The sequence below is a fragment of the Galeopterus variegatus genome, unplaced genomic scaffold (assembly GCF_000696425.1).
Source record: "Galeopterus variegatus unplaced genomic scaffold, G_variegatus-3.0.2 Scaffold8433, whole genome shotgun sequence".
Taxonomy (NCBI): Eukaryota; Metazoa; Chordata; class Mammalia; order Dermoptera; family Cynocephalidae; genus Galeopterus; species Galeopterus variegatus.
Window position 1 is genome coordinate 60,317 of NW_007734544.1, and position 14,789 is coordinate 75,105.

Sequence of the window (14,789 nt, forward strand, 5' to 3'; positions counted from 1 at the left end):
TCCTCCAGCAGAGCCTCAGGGAGAATCGGAAGCCCCAGATGCCTAGAAAATGTTTGACGAATGACTGAATGACCGAACAAGGAAAAAACAACCCATCTCCAAAGAGTCCATCTCTCTAAGAGAGAAAAGTTCTTCCAGGGAAGAGCAAACATCTGGAGCAGCAGGGGAGCAAGCAGGTCCAGCCCTCACCAGCGAGTTACCCGACCTCTCTGAGCCGCTCTCTCTCAGTATAGACGGGTAGGGGCAGCGCTGCCTCTTAGGGTTGCTGGAGGGTTAAATGACAGAAAGTCTAGGAAACACCTCGGCCCAGAGCCAACACACAGGNTCACTAACTGCTAAGTGACGCTAAATAGAGGCTGTCACAGGAACCTACCTAGTAACACACCCAAGTGAACCTACTAGGACAGGATGCCAAGGGCTTTAGAGCATGCTCCTCACTGTGCCTGGGGAGGAGCCTGGAGGAGGGGGAGAGAGGGTCCCTCGTCACCTTACGTCCTCACCTCCTCTGCTTTAAGAAGATTAGGACAAGAGAAGATGCCCCCAACAAACAGATATGACAGCGAGACCCCAGTGCAGCAAATGCCCATTATGAGAAGAGTTAAAGGCCACGGCGAGGGGCAGCTCCCTGAGGGCTGGGCTGGTGTGACGTGGTAAAGAGCACATGCCAGCTGAAGGCATTCCACCACGTAGGAGCTGTGTGACGCTGGACAGACCACGTCTCTCTCTGAGCGTCCACTGCCTCTCCACTGTGAGATGGGGATATAAATGGTCAGCCAAGAGGGTGAAACTCCCTGGTAAACCGTAAGATACTGTAACACATAATGAGAGCCCCCTTCTTTCTATAAAAGTCAGCGGGACGTAGACTGTGTTATGACCAGGAGGTGCCACATTACCAAAGTTATCAGAAAGGATCAAGGAGACACTGAGAACTTCCAGGCTTTCTCTTAGCACGTCTCAGCACAGGCCGTGTTGGTGAACTACCTGTGCTATTATTGACTTGGTATTTTTCTTTATGCTGACTGTCTTTTCTTACTCAAATAAATATGGGCCTGACCTAACTTAAGCAACATTTATGAAATCACAGATTTGAAGTATTAATTAATTTCTTCAATATACATTATTACACTTACTATGTATATATTAAAATTTTTAAATGTTCCTCCTAAAATCATCTGGTGGACCACCAGGAACAAGCAGAGGGATGCGGATCTGGCCCAACCCCCTCATTCTGCAGATGGCAATCTGAGGTCCAGAGAGAGGCTGTCATTCCCACAAGGTCACACAGCAAATTAGCCCTCTGTCAGCAGCTGTGACCTGGGTTTGCCGGCTTCCAGGCCAATGGTCTCTCCACCACAGGCTGCCCTCCCTCATCAGCAACAAAAGTTCTCATACCTTGGCAAATCCTCCTCAAAAAAAGGAAAATCCTGATTCTGAAGGCCGGCTCCATTTCTGCCTTCCTGCAGCTCCAGAGAGAGCTGTGGGACCCGGGCCCAGGTGCCTTGTGCCACTCAAGTCTGCTTGCTCCTCCCTTCCCCACCCAGGGTGCAGTCAGCCCACTTCCGGGGATCCCACAGCCCCTGCCCCTGCAGCTGGTCCCCACTCCAGTGCCCCTGCTCCTCCAGCAGAGCCTCAGGGAGAATCGGAAGCCCCAGATGCCTAGAAAATGTTTGACGAACGACTGAATGACCGAACAAGGAAAAAACAACCCATCTCCAAAGAGTCCATCTCTCTAAGAGAGAAAAGTTCTCCCAGGGAAGAGCAAACATCTGGAGCAGCAGGGGAGCAAGCAGGTCCAGCCCTCACCAGCGAGTTACCGACCTCTCTGAGCCGCTCTGTCTCAGTATAGACGGGTAGGGGCAGCGCTGCCTCTTAGGGCTGCTGGAGGGTTAAATGACAGAAAGTCTAGGAAACACCTCGGCCCAGAGCCAACACACAGGAAGGCCTCATTGTTAACTTTAAAATGACAATATGGGAGGATGCAGAAGGCACAACCAAACTAGACAGAGGGCAGCACGGGGGGGATTTCCTGGCTGAAGAGAGTCAAGTTTAATTCCAAATGAGGCTGCACCAGAGGAGACCACAGAGAAGAAGGAAAATAGAAATAAACAGAGGGGACCCAGGCCCCACCTCGTCCTAGTATCTGTGGGTCCCAGAACAACTCCTGCCCTCACCTTGTTTCTCCTCTGAACATGAGTCCACCCCCCAGGGATGGACAGAGTCAAGGGGCCGCTGCCACCCCTGTGGGAGCCCAGAACCCAACTCTCTGCTGATGACCATGTGTCCCCACCAGAGCCTGCTGGGAGCCGCTGGCCAGGCCCACCTGCCCCACCCAGATTGCAGATGTCTGCAGCTGTCTGAACACACTGCTAGGACTCAGTGCCAGCTTCTCAAGGGAGAGGGAAGGGGCCGGATCATCTGTCCCCAAGGCCCAGCACAAGGCCGGGCAAACAGCAGTCCTCTCCCCACCCTGGGTCAGAGGCTGAGCCAGAACTAGGCCAGAGGCATAAACTGGGTTCCTGCTGCCTGGGTTCTGCCCCTGCAGGGAACATTCATCCCCTTTCAGAGAAGTCACATGTCAGGCCTCTGTCCCCAAGCCCATTTATAGTGTGGACACCCACACCTCGCCTGGAAAGGACACTACTGGGGTGAAATCACTGAGTGGTGACCATCGTCCCCTCTGAACACAGGAGGTTGCCCTACTGGCCACAGAGTTTTAGAACCAGGACATGTGCGGTGTGGCCTGGGGCTTGGTTTCCTTCTCTCTAAAAGGAAGGGGTAGCACCAGATGCCCTCCAAGGCCTGTTGAAGTTCAGCACACTGGAAGTCCAGGCTTACCTACTACACACCCAAGTGAACCTACTAGAAAAAGGATTCTTAGAGCATGCTTCTCAGAGCACACAGCAGGTGGCTGATGCTCCTGTTCGAAAGGTCATAAAGGAATCCCAGATATTTTACAGCCTCGTTTGGCAAGCAATTTCAATTTAACTAACTTTCATACCCAGGAAGTCCTTCCTGAGAGCTAACTTGCACTCCCTCCCCCTGTTTTAACCTCTTTCCATCAGGCTTTCCTTGCAGAGGGGAAGCCCCTAAGAAACCAGCCATAGAGCATGACCTTGGGCCTGTGTCAGGATGGTGGGGACAGCATGGGCGGGGCTACAGTCTTGCTCCTCCCCCAGCCCCTCCTGCCTCCCCAGTCTTCAGCCCAGCCGCAGAAGGGAGGGGGACTTCCAGAGACTGCTTGATTGGGCCCCTCCCTAGTGAGGCAACCTGGTGGCACGGAAAGGGCTTGCATTAGTTTCCTAGGGCTGTCCTAACAAATTACCACACACAGGTAGCTAAAAACAGAAATTGATTTTCTCACAGTTCTGGAAGCCAGAAGTCCAAAACCAAGGTGTCAGCAGGGCCACGCTCCCTCCAGAGGCTCTAGGGGAGAATCCTCCCTTGCCTCTTCCAGCTTCTGGTGGCCCCAGCGCTCCTCAGCATGTCTGCCCCCTCATGGCCTTCCCTCCGCATGTCTGTGTCTTCTCTCTGTCCATCTCAAATCTCCCTCTGCCTTTCTCATAATGACACTTGTTATTGGGGGGCTGGCCAGTCAGCTCAGCTGGTTAAAGTGAGGTGTTATAACACCAAGGTCAAGGGTTCAGATCCCCATAGGCCAGCCACCAAAAAAAAAGAGAAAACAAGACACTTGTCATTGAATTCAGGGCATACCCAGATAGTCCAGGATAATTTAATCTCAAGATCCCGAACTTATTTGTATCTGCGAAGACCCTTTCTCCAAATAAGGTCACCTTCACAGGTTCTAGATGGGGCCACCATTCAACCCACTAAAGTGTTCAATGGTCAGAGTCAGAACTCAAGTCCTTCTCCTTCCACTAACTGGCCACTAGCTCATCACATGATCCCAAGCAAGTTCATCTCACCTGTCTGGCACTCTTTCCCCATCTGGAAGGTGGGGATAGATCGCCACCTGCCACACCTCCCCTATGGGGGTCAGAACTGTAGGTCATTGATACTCGAGAGATCACACCAGCTTCAGTAGTTCTCGAACTTGAGACGTAAGTGAAGGGGAAAAAATGATCACAGACCACCCCCCAAGTTTGTGAAGCCCTAACTCAAGAAAATCAAGTCTGATTCTACAGAAACTTCTTCAAGTTACAAAGTTAAATGCAGAGAAACACTGCCTTTATCCCCCCAGTTTGTGAAGCCCTAACTCAAGAAAATCAAGTCTGATTCTACAGAAACTTCTTCAAGTTACAAAGTTAAATGCGGAGAAACACTGCCTTTACAGCAGATGAAAGAATGTTTTAAAGATAACCAAAAAAAGCTAAATTCTAGAACTCCCAGACTCCCCTCCCTGACCCAGGATACACCACAGTCCCCTGCAGGAGAAGCCCAGTCTCCCATAGTCTCCCACATCCCCAGGCTGGTGATCCCCACACTTCTCTGCCAGCCCTTCCTCGCCACGCTGAACCCCCAGCCTCCCCTGCACCCCCTCCAAACTCCTAACTAGTGTCCTCTCCCTTTCTAGGCCTCTCCCGACCACGTTTGCTAACTTCCCTCAGCTCGGAGATTGCTCAGATCATAAGGGAGGTCAGGAAAAGGTTCTAGATATCACTCAGGATTCAGCTGTCAGAACTCCCTCACAGATACCGCTGGGAGCTGGGTTTCCACTCCAGCTGCACATTAGAATCACCTGGGGAAGTTTAAAAATTACAGGTGCTGGGCCCCACCCCAGACTCACTGAATTGGAGGCTCTGAGGCTGGAGTGTGGACATGTGTCCTTGTGAAATCCTCCCAGGGTAGGAGGCCTCAACCCACTGGCCTAGACCTCAGGAAGTGACCCAGTCTCAGAATCTTGTGCCAGCCTCAGCAATCTGCAATAGGGTGGGCCAGGGGCTGGCCTTAGCCTACCAACCACCTTGCACCCAGCGCCCGGCACAGCACTGGCCCACAGTGAGTGCACAGAAGTGACCACTCTGACCCTGGCCACCTCCGCAGTCTCCCCACACTGCCACCCAGTGCAGCCGGAGAGGCTGGGCACCGCCAACTCTCTGGTAGGGGAGAGAAAACGGCACCAGGAGGCTGTGTGACTTGTCCACACATCCTGAGAGGGACTTCCAGCCACCCTGGGAGTCGGTGGTTCCTGCTGTCCCAGGCAGGAAGAGGGAGGGAAAAACAATCCCTGAGAAGGTCAAGATGCAAATGCCTCCCTTGGTAAGAAAGTCCCTTTTTGAAAAAAAAAACACAACAAGCATCGTTTCCACAGTGAAATAGCTCTTGTCTCAGCGACAGATGCCAGTGGTGGGTCTCAAACAAGTCACCTGCACCCGCATGCCCATCGTGTGGCCCACAGCCTCTGCCGGTGTGCCACGGTAGCCCAGGAACTAAGGATTAGGAAGGGTCCAGCCCCTGGTAAAGATCCCACGCACACCCAAAGAGTCAGACCTCTTGGCCCCAGGGATCTAGGAAGGCAGGATATTTCCAGCGGAAACTATCGTCCTCTGACAAGATGATGCCAGAGGTTCTCATCACATCTCATGTCCCCAGCCACCCCTGAGCAATGCAAGGCTCCCACGCGCACGGGCCCTAGAGTGTTCCTGGGGCTTTCACATCTCTAAGCCTAGAGGAGCCTCCCACAGCCCTCTGGGGTATCCAGGATGGAGCCCAGGAGGCTCGGAGAGTTCATCCTTCACTGGGGTTACACAGAAGAGCCTGCACTTGATCTAGGTCTCCAAATGGCACTACCACCAGCTCCTGACAATTAAACCTCCCCTGTCAGTCACACAGACCCCAAACTCTTCATACAACCAGGCCCCTGCCACCCTCTCCACCCACAACCCGGCCCTTCCTGGGCTTCCTCATCTGCTCCAGCCATGTTCGCCCTCCTGCCTCAGGGCCTTTGCACTCACGGTCTCTGCCTGGGATGTTCTCTATAGGCCTTCTTCTATGGCTGGCTCCTTTTCACTCTTTAGCCTTGGCTGAAATGTCAGCTCCCCATAAAGGCCTTCTTTGACCACACCATCCAAAGTAGGAACTCCCATCCCTCCCCACTTACTCCCTAATTTTCTCCTTAGCACCTGTCACAAGCAATGGTTATTCACTGCCTGGTCTATCTTCCAAAGCCTGGACTAAGCCTGTCTTGTTCACAGTTGTTTCCTGCACTTATCACAGTGCCTGGCATACATTAGGCATCAAATAACTATTTGTTGGCTGAATGAACAAACAAACCATCCCCCACCCCCAGAGAGAATGGCTGGTCCAGACTGAATGTCCTGCCTTCCACCAAGATGTCGACTTAAATCCATTCACATCCCAAAGGTCTCTCTAGGAAAGGTTTTGTTTTCTTCTTTCCCCCAACCCCCTCCTCCCCATCCTGGCTTACCCAGAAGACATCTTTCCCCAGTGTGGGGAGCCAGCTGGTACAGAAATTTTATTATCAGTCCCTTATCTGGTTTACTCTGAGCCGCACCCCAGGCTGGCATTGCGAGTCACCTGGCAAGAAGAGGCTCAGGGCAGGGAAGGCGGGCATGTCGTTTATTCCCACTTCTCCAGGCACTAAACAAGCAGAGGCAGCAAAGTCCAGTCCTACAACTTAAAGCAATCCTTCCCTTCATGTAAGGGATCGTGCACGGAAGTCTAGACTAAGAGACTTATTTTGCCCATCTGTAAAATGAGGGCATTGGCAGGCTTTCCAAACCCCTCGCAGGGCTGCTGTCCCGACTCACTGGACTTTAAAGGCTGGGTGGCCGGGCTTGGGGGAGGGGAGGACCGCTCTGTGTCCGAGGCCTGAACCCAGTCCAACGCTGTGAGATCATCTCTGACAGCCCGTTAGGCACGGCTGAGCACTTCTCCCATTTGAGGGCTGCCCCACTTTTCGCTTCAGTTTCTCTGTTTTCTCTTTGAAATGCTTGCCTAGCAGAAGAGGAAAATCAACCTGTCCAATGAATAAAGCACAATAAAAAAAAAAATTAAGGACATAAAATATCTACAAGTATGTACAATGAGCTGCCTGGATGGATGTTTACCAACACGTAACAGTGGTCCTCTCCCGGTGGTACAGTCGAAGGTGACTTTTACTGTCTTCACTGTACTTTCCTGAATTGCTTCAATTTTTTTTTTTTTTTTTAAACTGTGGGCACATACTATTTTTTTTCGGAAGTAAAAATTTCCTGCTGGAAACCCAATCCACTTTCTTTTCTGTCTGGCTTCATCTAGCGCTTAACTGGGAGGCCAAGTACCAGGCTCCTTTCAGAAAAGCTATCATCCACCCTCACCCCAACACGGGGGAGGAATAAATATGGGGGCCGGAAAGGTCATGGGGACCCAGTAAAGACACTGGAGTAAGGCATATGGGTCCTGGTTTGTTCTGTCACTGATTTGCTGAGGGCTCCCAGACAACTCCCTTCTTCTCTCCAGGCCTCTCTGCTTTCAGCTCGGTAAAATAAAAAGGTTGCACAGAAGTGTCTCTAAGCGCCCTTACCAGGCTCAGCCTATGGCTCTTGAGCATCTACAACAGAGAGGAAGGTAGGAAAAGAACTCATCGTTGACGGAGTATTTCTCATGTGCCAGGCTCATGCTCCAAGCTCTTCCTATATATTAAGTCATTTCATCTTCTCAGCAACTCTCAGATAGGTTTAATATTGATTTNACTGGGAGGCCAAGTACCAGGCTCCTTTCAGAAAAGCTATCATCCACCCTCACCCCAACACTGGGGAGGAATAAATATGGGGGCCGGAAAGGTCATGGGGACCCAGTAAAGACACTGGAGTAAGGCATATGGGTCCTGGTTTGTCCTGTCACTGATTTGCTGAGGGCTCCCAGACAACTCCCTTCTTCTCTCCAGGCCTCTGCTTTCAGCTCGGTAAAATAAAAAGGTTGCACAGAAGTGTCTCTAAGCGCCCTTCCCAGGCTCAGCCTATGGCTCTTGAGCATCTACGACAGAGAGGAAGGTAGGAAAAGAACTCATCGTTGACGGAGTATTTCTCATGTGCCAGGCTCATGCTCCAAGCTGTTCCTATATATTAAGTCATTTCATCTTCTCAGCAACTCTCAGATAGGTTTAATATTGATTTTACAGATAAGGCAACACGAGGTACATGGAAGTTAGTACCTAAGTCACTTAACCTGTAAGTGTCAGAGTTGGGATTTGAACCCACACAGCCTGATATACAGTCCACACTCTTAACCATTAAACTAAAGGAAAATATAAGGAATCGCAGGCAGAGCTCTGGTCAGCAGGCCCACCCTTGGAGAAAGACAGAGTTCACAGTGCCTCACATTCATTACCTTCACCACCTACCCACGCACCCTCCACCCCCACCAAGTCCTTTCCCTCCTGATTAGCCAAAACTCGCAGCCCTGACACCCTTACCCAATTGGAAACTTTACCCCACTGTCAAGGCAACAGGCTTGGGCTTCCTAGAGAACCAGTGGCTCCATGATCAGCCCAGCCCACTTTGCAAATTCAAGGCCTCAGCAAACCTGACCGCTGCTGGCTGCACACCCAACTTGGCCTCTGCCGCAGGCTGAATCCCCACCTTGCAGGCACAGTGAGCACAGGTGGGACACGATCACCATCGTGCAAACAAGCCTTCCTTGAGTACCTACTGTGTGCCCAGCCCCAAGCCCGGCATTCAGGAGGATATGAATAAGCTACACCCCTGACCTCCGGCAGCCTGCAGTCCAGCAAGGAAAAGCAGCCATGTAAACGATCTCTACGATACCCTGTGGGCAGGGCTAAAATTAGAGACGTGTCCCCAACGGGCTGAGGGCGCATGTGTCAGAATGATTCACCCTGCACGGTGGGAAGAGGAGGCTCTAAGTGCCTCTGGTGAGCTCCATTCTTATGAAGACATTTCAGTGATATCCTGGAAGGCACATTGAGACTGGACTGAGAAGGGGGAGGTCTGGGGGCTCATGCCAGCTCTGCTGAGTGACCCTGAAGCATGACCTCTCGGGGCCCCCAAGTGTGGGACTGGAGATCATTGTAAGTGGTTTAGAGTCATATTCACATTGACTCACAGACTGAGAAGTTTTCCTTGTTCAATTCCCTCCCGACTCCTCCAATCACATCAAGAGCCAAGTCTTAGTCTGGGTGCCAGTTTGTCTCTAAGACACTCCAGCACTTGCCAACCCCCTTTTGAACAGAGAGGGTGGGCGTCAGGGTCACAGCCTTCAGCACCCACAACATCTAGCTAGGACTTAATCACATCATTTTGTTTTCTCTGTACTATACTTGCTTTAACTGTTACCTGCTATTTATGATGAGGTTTCCCATTGGTGGTAGTGATATAAAGCCTCCTTTTAAAAATAAATTTAAGTTTAAAAGGTAAGTCAAAGAAATATATTAAATAAATAATATAAAAATTGGTATAACCTCTATATAGGGCAATTTAATAGCATCAATTTTTATTTATTATTTTTAATAGCATCAAAATTTAAAATGTACATACCAACATAGGCAAGACCACTCTAGGCTGCTAGGGACAGTGACCAGAAGAAGGCGTGAGGGGGTTTCTGGCTTCCACTGTCCGCTCTGTTGGTTGACCTGGGGACTGACTGTACAGGTGTGTTCACACTGAAAGCTGTATTCACTTATGATAGGCACACTTCTGTATGTATGTCATACATTCACATACCCTTTAACTCAGCAATTCACTTCTAGAAACTACCCTGCAGGCGTAGTCACATACCAAAATGACATTCAAAGATAATCACCATATCTATCACTGTTCACAGTAACAAAAGATTGGAAACAACCTGAGTTCCCTAGCTGCGGGCTGATGAAATAAGTTTTGGCATAGCCTAGAGTGAAGTCCATGCAACCATCAGACAGACTGAGACAGCCCCTGGCAGCTCTCCGAAATTTACATGGATTTAAATTTAAGTGAAAAAGTAAGGCGCTATACACAGTTCTGTGTATAGTGTGCTACCTTATGTGAGAAGAGAAAAGAATATATAATATATACACACACATGTTTGTATCTAAGACCTCCTTTGCCCTTATAGAAACTCAGTGTTTGTATCTAAGACCTCCCTTGCCTAGGATATCTCAGAAAAGAATCACAAGAAACTGATAACAAAGGTCCCATCTGGACAGGGCAGGACAGGAGAGAGGGAAGAGGTCTGTCACTGACCCTTACCCTTTCTAGGATATCTCAGAAAAGAATCACAAGAAACTGATAACAAAGGTCCCATCTGGACAGGGCAGGCCAGGAGAGAGGGAAGAGGTCTGTCACTGACCCTTACCCTTTCTTACTTGTAAATTTTGTGCCACGTCCATGCATTTCCTATCAATAACAATTTTTAAAGCCAGAAGTCCTACAGAAGGTGCATGGCTATCGTAAAACTTATGGCCTCCTCCAGACCTAAAGACTGGGATGGAAGTGTTAGCACTCGGGCTTATAAAGCAAGTAATCCTTGCCCCGCCCCTGCCTTCTCCCAAGGGATGGCACAAGAACTAATGGGCTTTCCTGTAAATGGTTTCCAATTAACAGCAAACCCATCCAGGACAAATTACTCACACTGAGCCTCTGCCCTGCAGTCAAACTCTGGGGATGGCACAAGAACTAATGGGCTTTCCTGTAAATGGTTTCCAATTAACAGCAAACCCATCCCGGACAAATTACTCACACTGAGCCTCTGCCCTGCAGTCAAACTCTGGCACCTGGAGCTGCCCTGGCAGAGTCGACAGGTGGCTGAGTTCTTGGCATGTCTAGAGAGGTTTTTAGGCAGAAATACTTGCAGGGATAGGAGTCAAAGATTTGGTAAGGCAACCTCAGTTGGCTAAAGAGGAAGGATTCCAAGTTCTGAGCCACGCCCTGCCCCAAGAGAAGCAAAGCAAAATCGATAGGGTGGGCTTCTCTGGAGGCAGCAGAGGACAGCAACAGAATGAGGCCTTGAAAATTCGAGTTTGTTTTTATTTAACTGCATAATTTACCTTTCTATAGCACCTTTCTTGCTCACGTCACTCTCATATCACTAATCTTAAAAACAGTCCAGCGACATGCAGGGCAGGATATCACTTACCCATTTTACAGATGAGAAAATGGAGGTGGAGAGGCTAAGAAACTGGTCAGTGATTACTCATTGAGGGAAGAGGTGAAACCAGAATATAAGCCCCACCTTCCTGCCCATCGAACTTAGCCTTTCCTCTTTCACCTCTGACCTACAGAGAGCAGAGCTCACTCGACCAGACAATACATAGGCAAAGAATCCCTGGGGACTTAAGGGACCATCTAATGCAGCAGTTTGCAATCCTGACTACACACTACAATTACCTGGGGAGCTTAAGTAAATTTAAATAAATACCTATGCCAGGGTGCAGAGATTTGTAGTGTTTTTAAAAACTCTCCAGTTGATCTGATGCAATGTGGGTGAGAACCACTAAATCTTAGCTCAAATTACCCCACCCCAACCCCACATACCTCTACTGCCTCCCTGGAGCTTTCACCAATGGGTCCTCACCCCATAACCCAACCCCCAAACATAGGAAGGTACTTGAAAAAGTTTGCAGAAAAATAGAATTAAAAGATAATACAAATCTTTCCATGATTTTTTTTTTTGGGGGGGGGTGGCTTGCCAGTATGGGGACCTGAACCCTTGACCTTGGTGTTACAACACCGTGCTCGAACCAACCTCCTACTGCTCATCTCTCTTTCACATTACCTAGAGTCAGACAATTGTAATGGAAGCTGGCTTCAGGCTGGTTTTCTAGGTGGAAAAGTCAATTAACTGCTCTAAGGTCCAAGACAGGGAAGTGACTTGCCTAAGATATCCCAGTGAGTCAGTAACAGAGCAGGACTAGAACCTGGATCTCCTGACTACCAGTCAAGATCACACCCCCAAAGGGGTCACACAGACAGCCAGTCCTGATGGCAAATCCAGCAGCTCCTGCTAGCAGACCAGATCCAGTGAGGGGCTGAGGAAGAAACCATGAGGGTGTGGGGTGGGGGGGGAGCGGATGGGAAATGAGGTGTCATCAGTGACCTCTTTGGGGTCCCTGGGCAAGTCTACCCTTATGGCATACTGGGGACATGGAGCTATTCTAGAGTGGCAGAGGTGGAGCTGGCCTGTAGAAAGATGTCTTCGTTTCTAGACTAGGGCCAAGCCTAGTCTGAAATGCCCTTATAGAAACTCAGTCCCATGGGACAGCTTATACCAGGGGGTCCAGGATCCCTGCTCACAATAATGGCTCACACTTCTTGGGCTCTTTGCTGGTCTCTGTGCTAACCACTGCACTTGGTCTATTTCATTTAATCACCACAAGCATCCTAACAGTTGAAAATAATTACTGCTTCCATTTGCAGATGAGGACACTATGGCCCAGAGAGGTGAGTAACTTCCCCAAGATCACCTGGCTAGAAAAGTGGTAGCAGTAGAATTCAAAGCCTGCTTCATGCCCAACCCCTACCAACCCGCCCCAACAAGGAAGAAGAGGAGGTAAATCCCAGTGCAGCGGAAACAGTAACTGAGCACCTAGGAGCGGAGGGAGACATCGTCTGATGAAGTCCTCCACTCCACGCCAAAGGCACGTGCATCCTCCTTGGACCAGAGAGGAAACCAAGACACAGAGGGGACGCGTCTTGCTCAGGGGTGTTGGCAAGTCAGTAGCGGGACCAGACCTCGAGATTGAGGCCTCTCAGTCCCGACAACAAACTTGTCCACCTCTTCTCCACAGGCTGACAGGGAGGCAAACTCGGTCATACCTGGTGGGCGTGGGGGGCGCGGCCAGCGGGTAACCAAGGCCTCCCCAGCCGGCCCGCTGATGGCAGCGGCCTCGACGGGCGGACCAAACCACCCATCGGTTCACACAGGTGAGCCGCGGGAAGCTCGGCCGGCAACCGGCTCTAACACTCCCCCCAGGGCGGCTGCCGTGCAGGCTGAGCTAGGGCCGACAGAATCCCCCGGTTCCCAGGGAGCGTGGGACCGGGAACCAGCGCGCTCCCCGCGTCCTCCCTGGAGCGGCGAAATCTGGACCCAACCCCGGGCCCGGCGTGGGGGCGTCGAGGGAGTGTGGACGCCCACCCCACTGTCCCCGGGCTTTACGGGGGTCACTCACCCAGAACACCGTGGAGTAGATGATGAGCGAGAACTTGAGCCAAAGGTAGGAGATGCGCGCGCAGTAGCGCACCTGCTCCGAGTCTCGTATAACTTCGTATATGGGCTGCGGGGCTCCCTGGCTCGGTCCCTCAGCCACCGCTCCAGGCCCCACCTGCGGCTGCCGGACTGCCCGCCCCGCCACCCGCGCCCTCTCTGGAACTGACACTGGAGCGCCGCAATCACGGCCACCGCCCGGGAGCCAGCCAGCCAATGGGAGCGAGGCGGCGGCCCAGCCCCGTGAGGGGGCGGGCCGGGGGCGGGGCTGCGGCGCCGGACGCCGGAGGAGACGGAGGGAGGGAGGGAGACAGCAGGGGCGAGGGGTTTGCACATGAGCTCGCGTGCAACTCTGGAAACGCCGGTGCTAATGGCGCGGAGGGGCGCGTGGGAGAGTGTGGACGAGAGGTACGATAGGGAGACAGCGACAGTGCCCCGTCGGGGTACACAGAAGCACAGGCTTTCCACTGTTGTCAAGAGGTTAGACTATGGGAAAAGGGCAGGAATTACCCGCCAAAGTGTTAAAAGTGCAAATGAGTGTGCAAGACATGAATGGGGTAAGGAAGTGGAGTTGCCCAGCCTGAAGGAGGCGGAGTGACGCATCTGGGAAGGTGTCTGGGAGTATGAGAGTCTGCAGTTCCACTGTGGAATAGATCTGCTCAACCGATCTGGAAATCCCTTTCTCTGGTGCCTGGTGATATCCCAGCCCTGCCCAGGGGCTCCCTCTTCTCGATAAGTCTTCCCCCAACCTCATCCTTAAGCCACGTCCAGTAGGCAGCTCCCTTCCCTGCACAAACTCAGCCTGGTCTGACCTGACGTCTTCCGACCTGGACTTTTCTCTGCCTGGGATCAGAGGTGGGAGTCTGTCTCCCACACTAGATGGTCCTAGTTTTACTCACTGTTGTTCTTCTGTCTCCCAGGCCTAGCTCAGCCTGGGGCTTGGGAGTTGTGTTCAACAATTAAATGCACAGCCCAAAAACCAAAATAATTTTTTTTAAAAAAAAGAAAAGAAAATGCATGGCCCAGAGGTCATGAGCTCAAGCAGTGCTGGGTGGGGTCCCTGGTGGTAATTCCAGGAATGACATCCTTATCCCAGTCCCCTGCCCTGGGCTCCAAGCCTCCTGCATACTCAGAGAGAGACACAGAGACAGACCAGGCTGGCCCTAGCCCCCACGGCTCTGCCCTAGGAGGAAGAAAGTAAGGTTAGGGGTGGGGAGGGAGGCAGCACTCTGCCTGGAAGGGTAAAAATGAAACCAAGTTCCTGGTACAAAAGGAACAAGCCCTGCAAGTGTCTTTGCATGGAGTAGAGAAATGGAACCAGGCACTGATGCAAGTTACTGTCAAAGGGTCATCTTAGAAGACATCTTACCACAATGTTAAAAGTTGTCCTGGCCAACCATCAAAATAAGAAAAAACAAAAACAAGAAAGCTGTACCGGCCAGAAACCAAAAAAAAAGTCCTATCTGTCTTTTGAGGAGGAAGACTAACTTTTTACTACTCTTTGGGGGCTAGAGCCTCCACCCAGCCTCGCAGAGATAGCCTTACACCCCCTCTTTCAGATGCCAGTCACTGTCCCCAGCCCTAGAAACTAGTAGCCTTTTTCATCCCCTGGAGGGCTAGCCTAGCACTTTGCCTTCTGAGAGATTAGCCTCCTAGCCTCCTTCCCACTCTCTGTATTTATTTTATTTATT

The 14,789-nt window shown here is 51.1% G+C and overlaps 1 protein-coding gene across 1 annotated transcript in view; it reads right to left on the reverse strand.

Annotated features, from left to right (window-relative positions):
• TSPAN15 (tetraspanin 15) overlaps positions 1-14,789 on the reverse strand; it is a 69,611-nt gene that overhangs the window by 46,666 nt on the left and 8,156 nt on the right. The window contains exon 2 of the mRNA XM_008592885.1: positions 13,064-13,366. Within this exon, the coding sequence (XP_008591107.1) occupies positions 13,064-13,366 (303 nt within the window). The remainder of the gene's footprint in view (positions 1-13,063; positions 13,367-14,789) is intronic.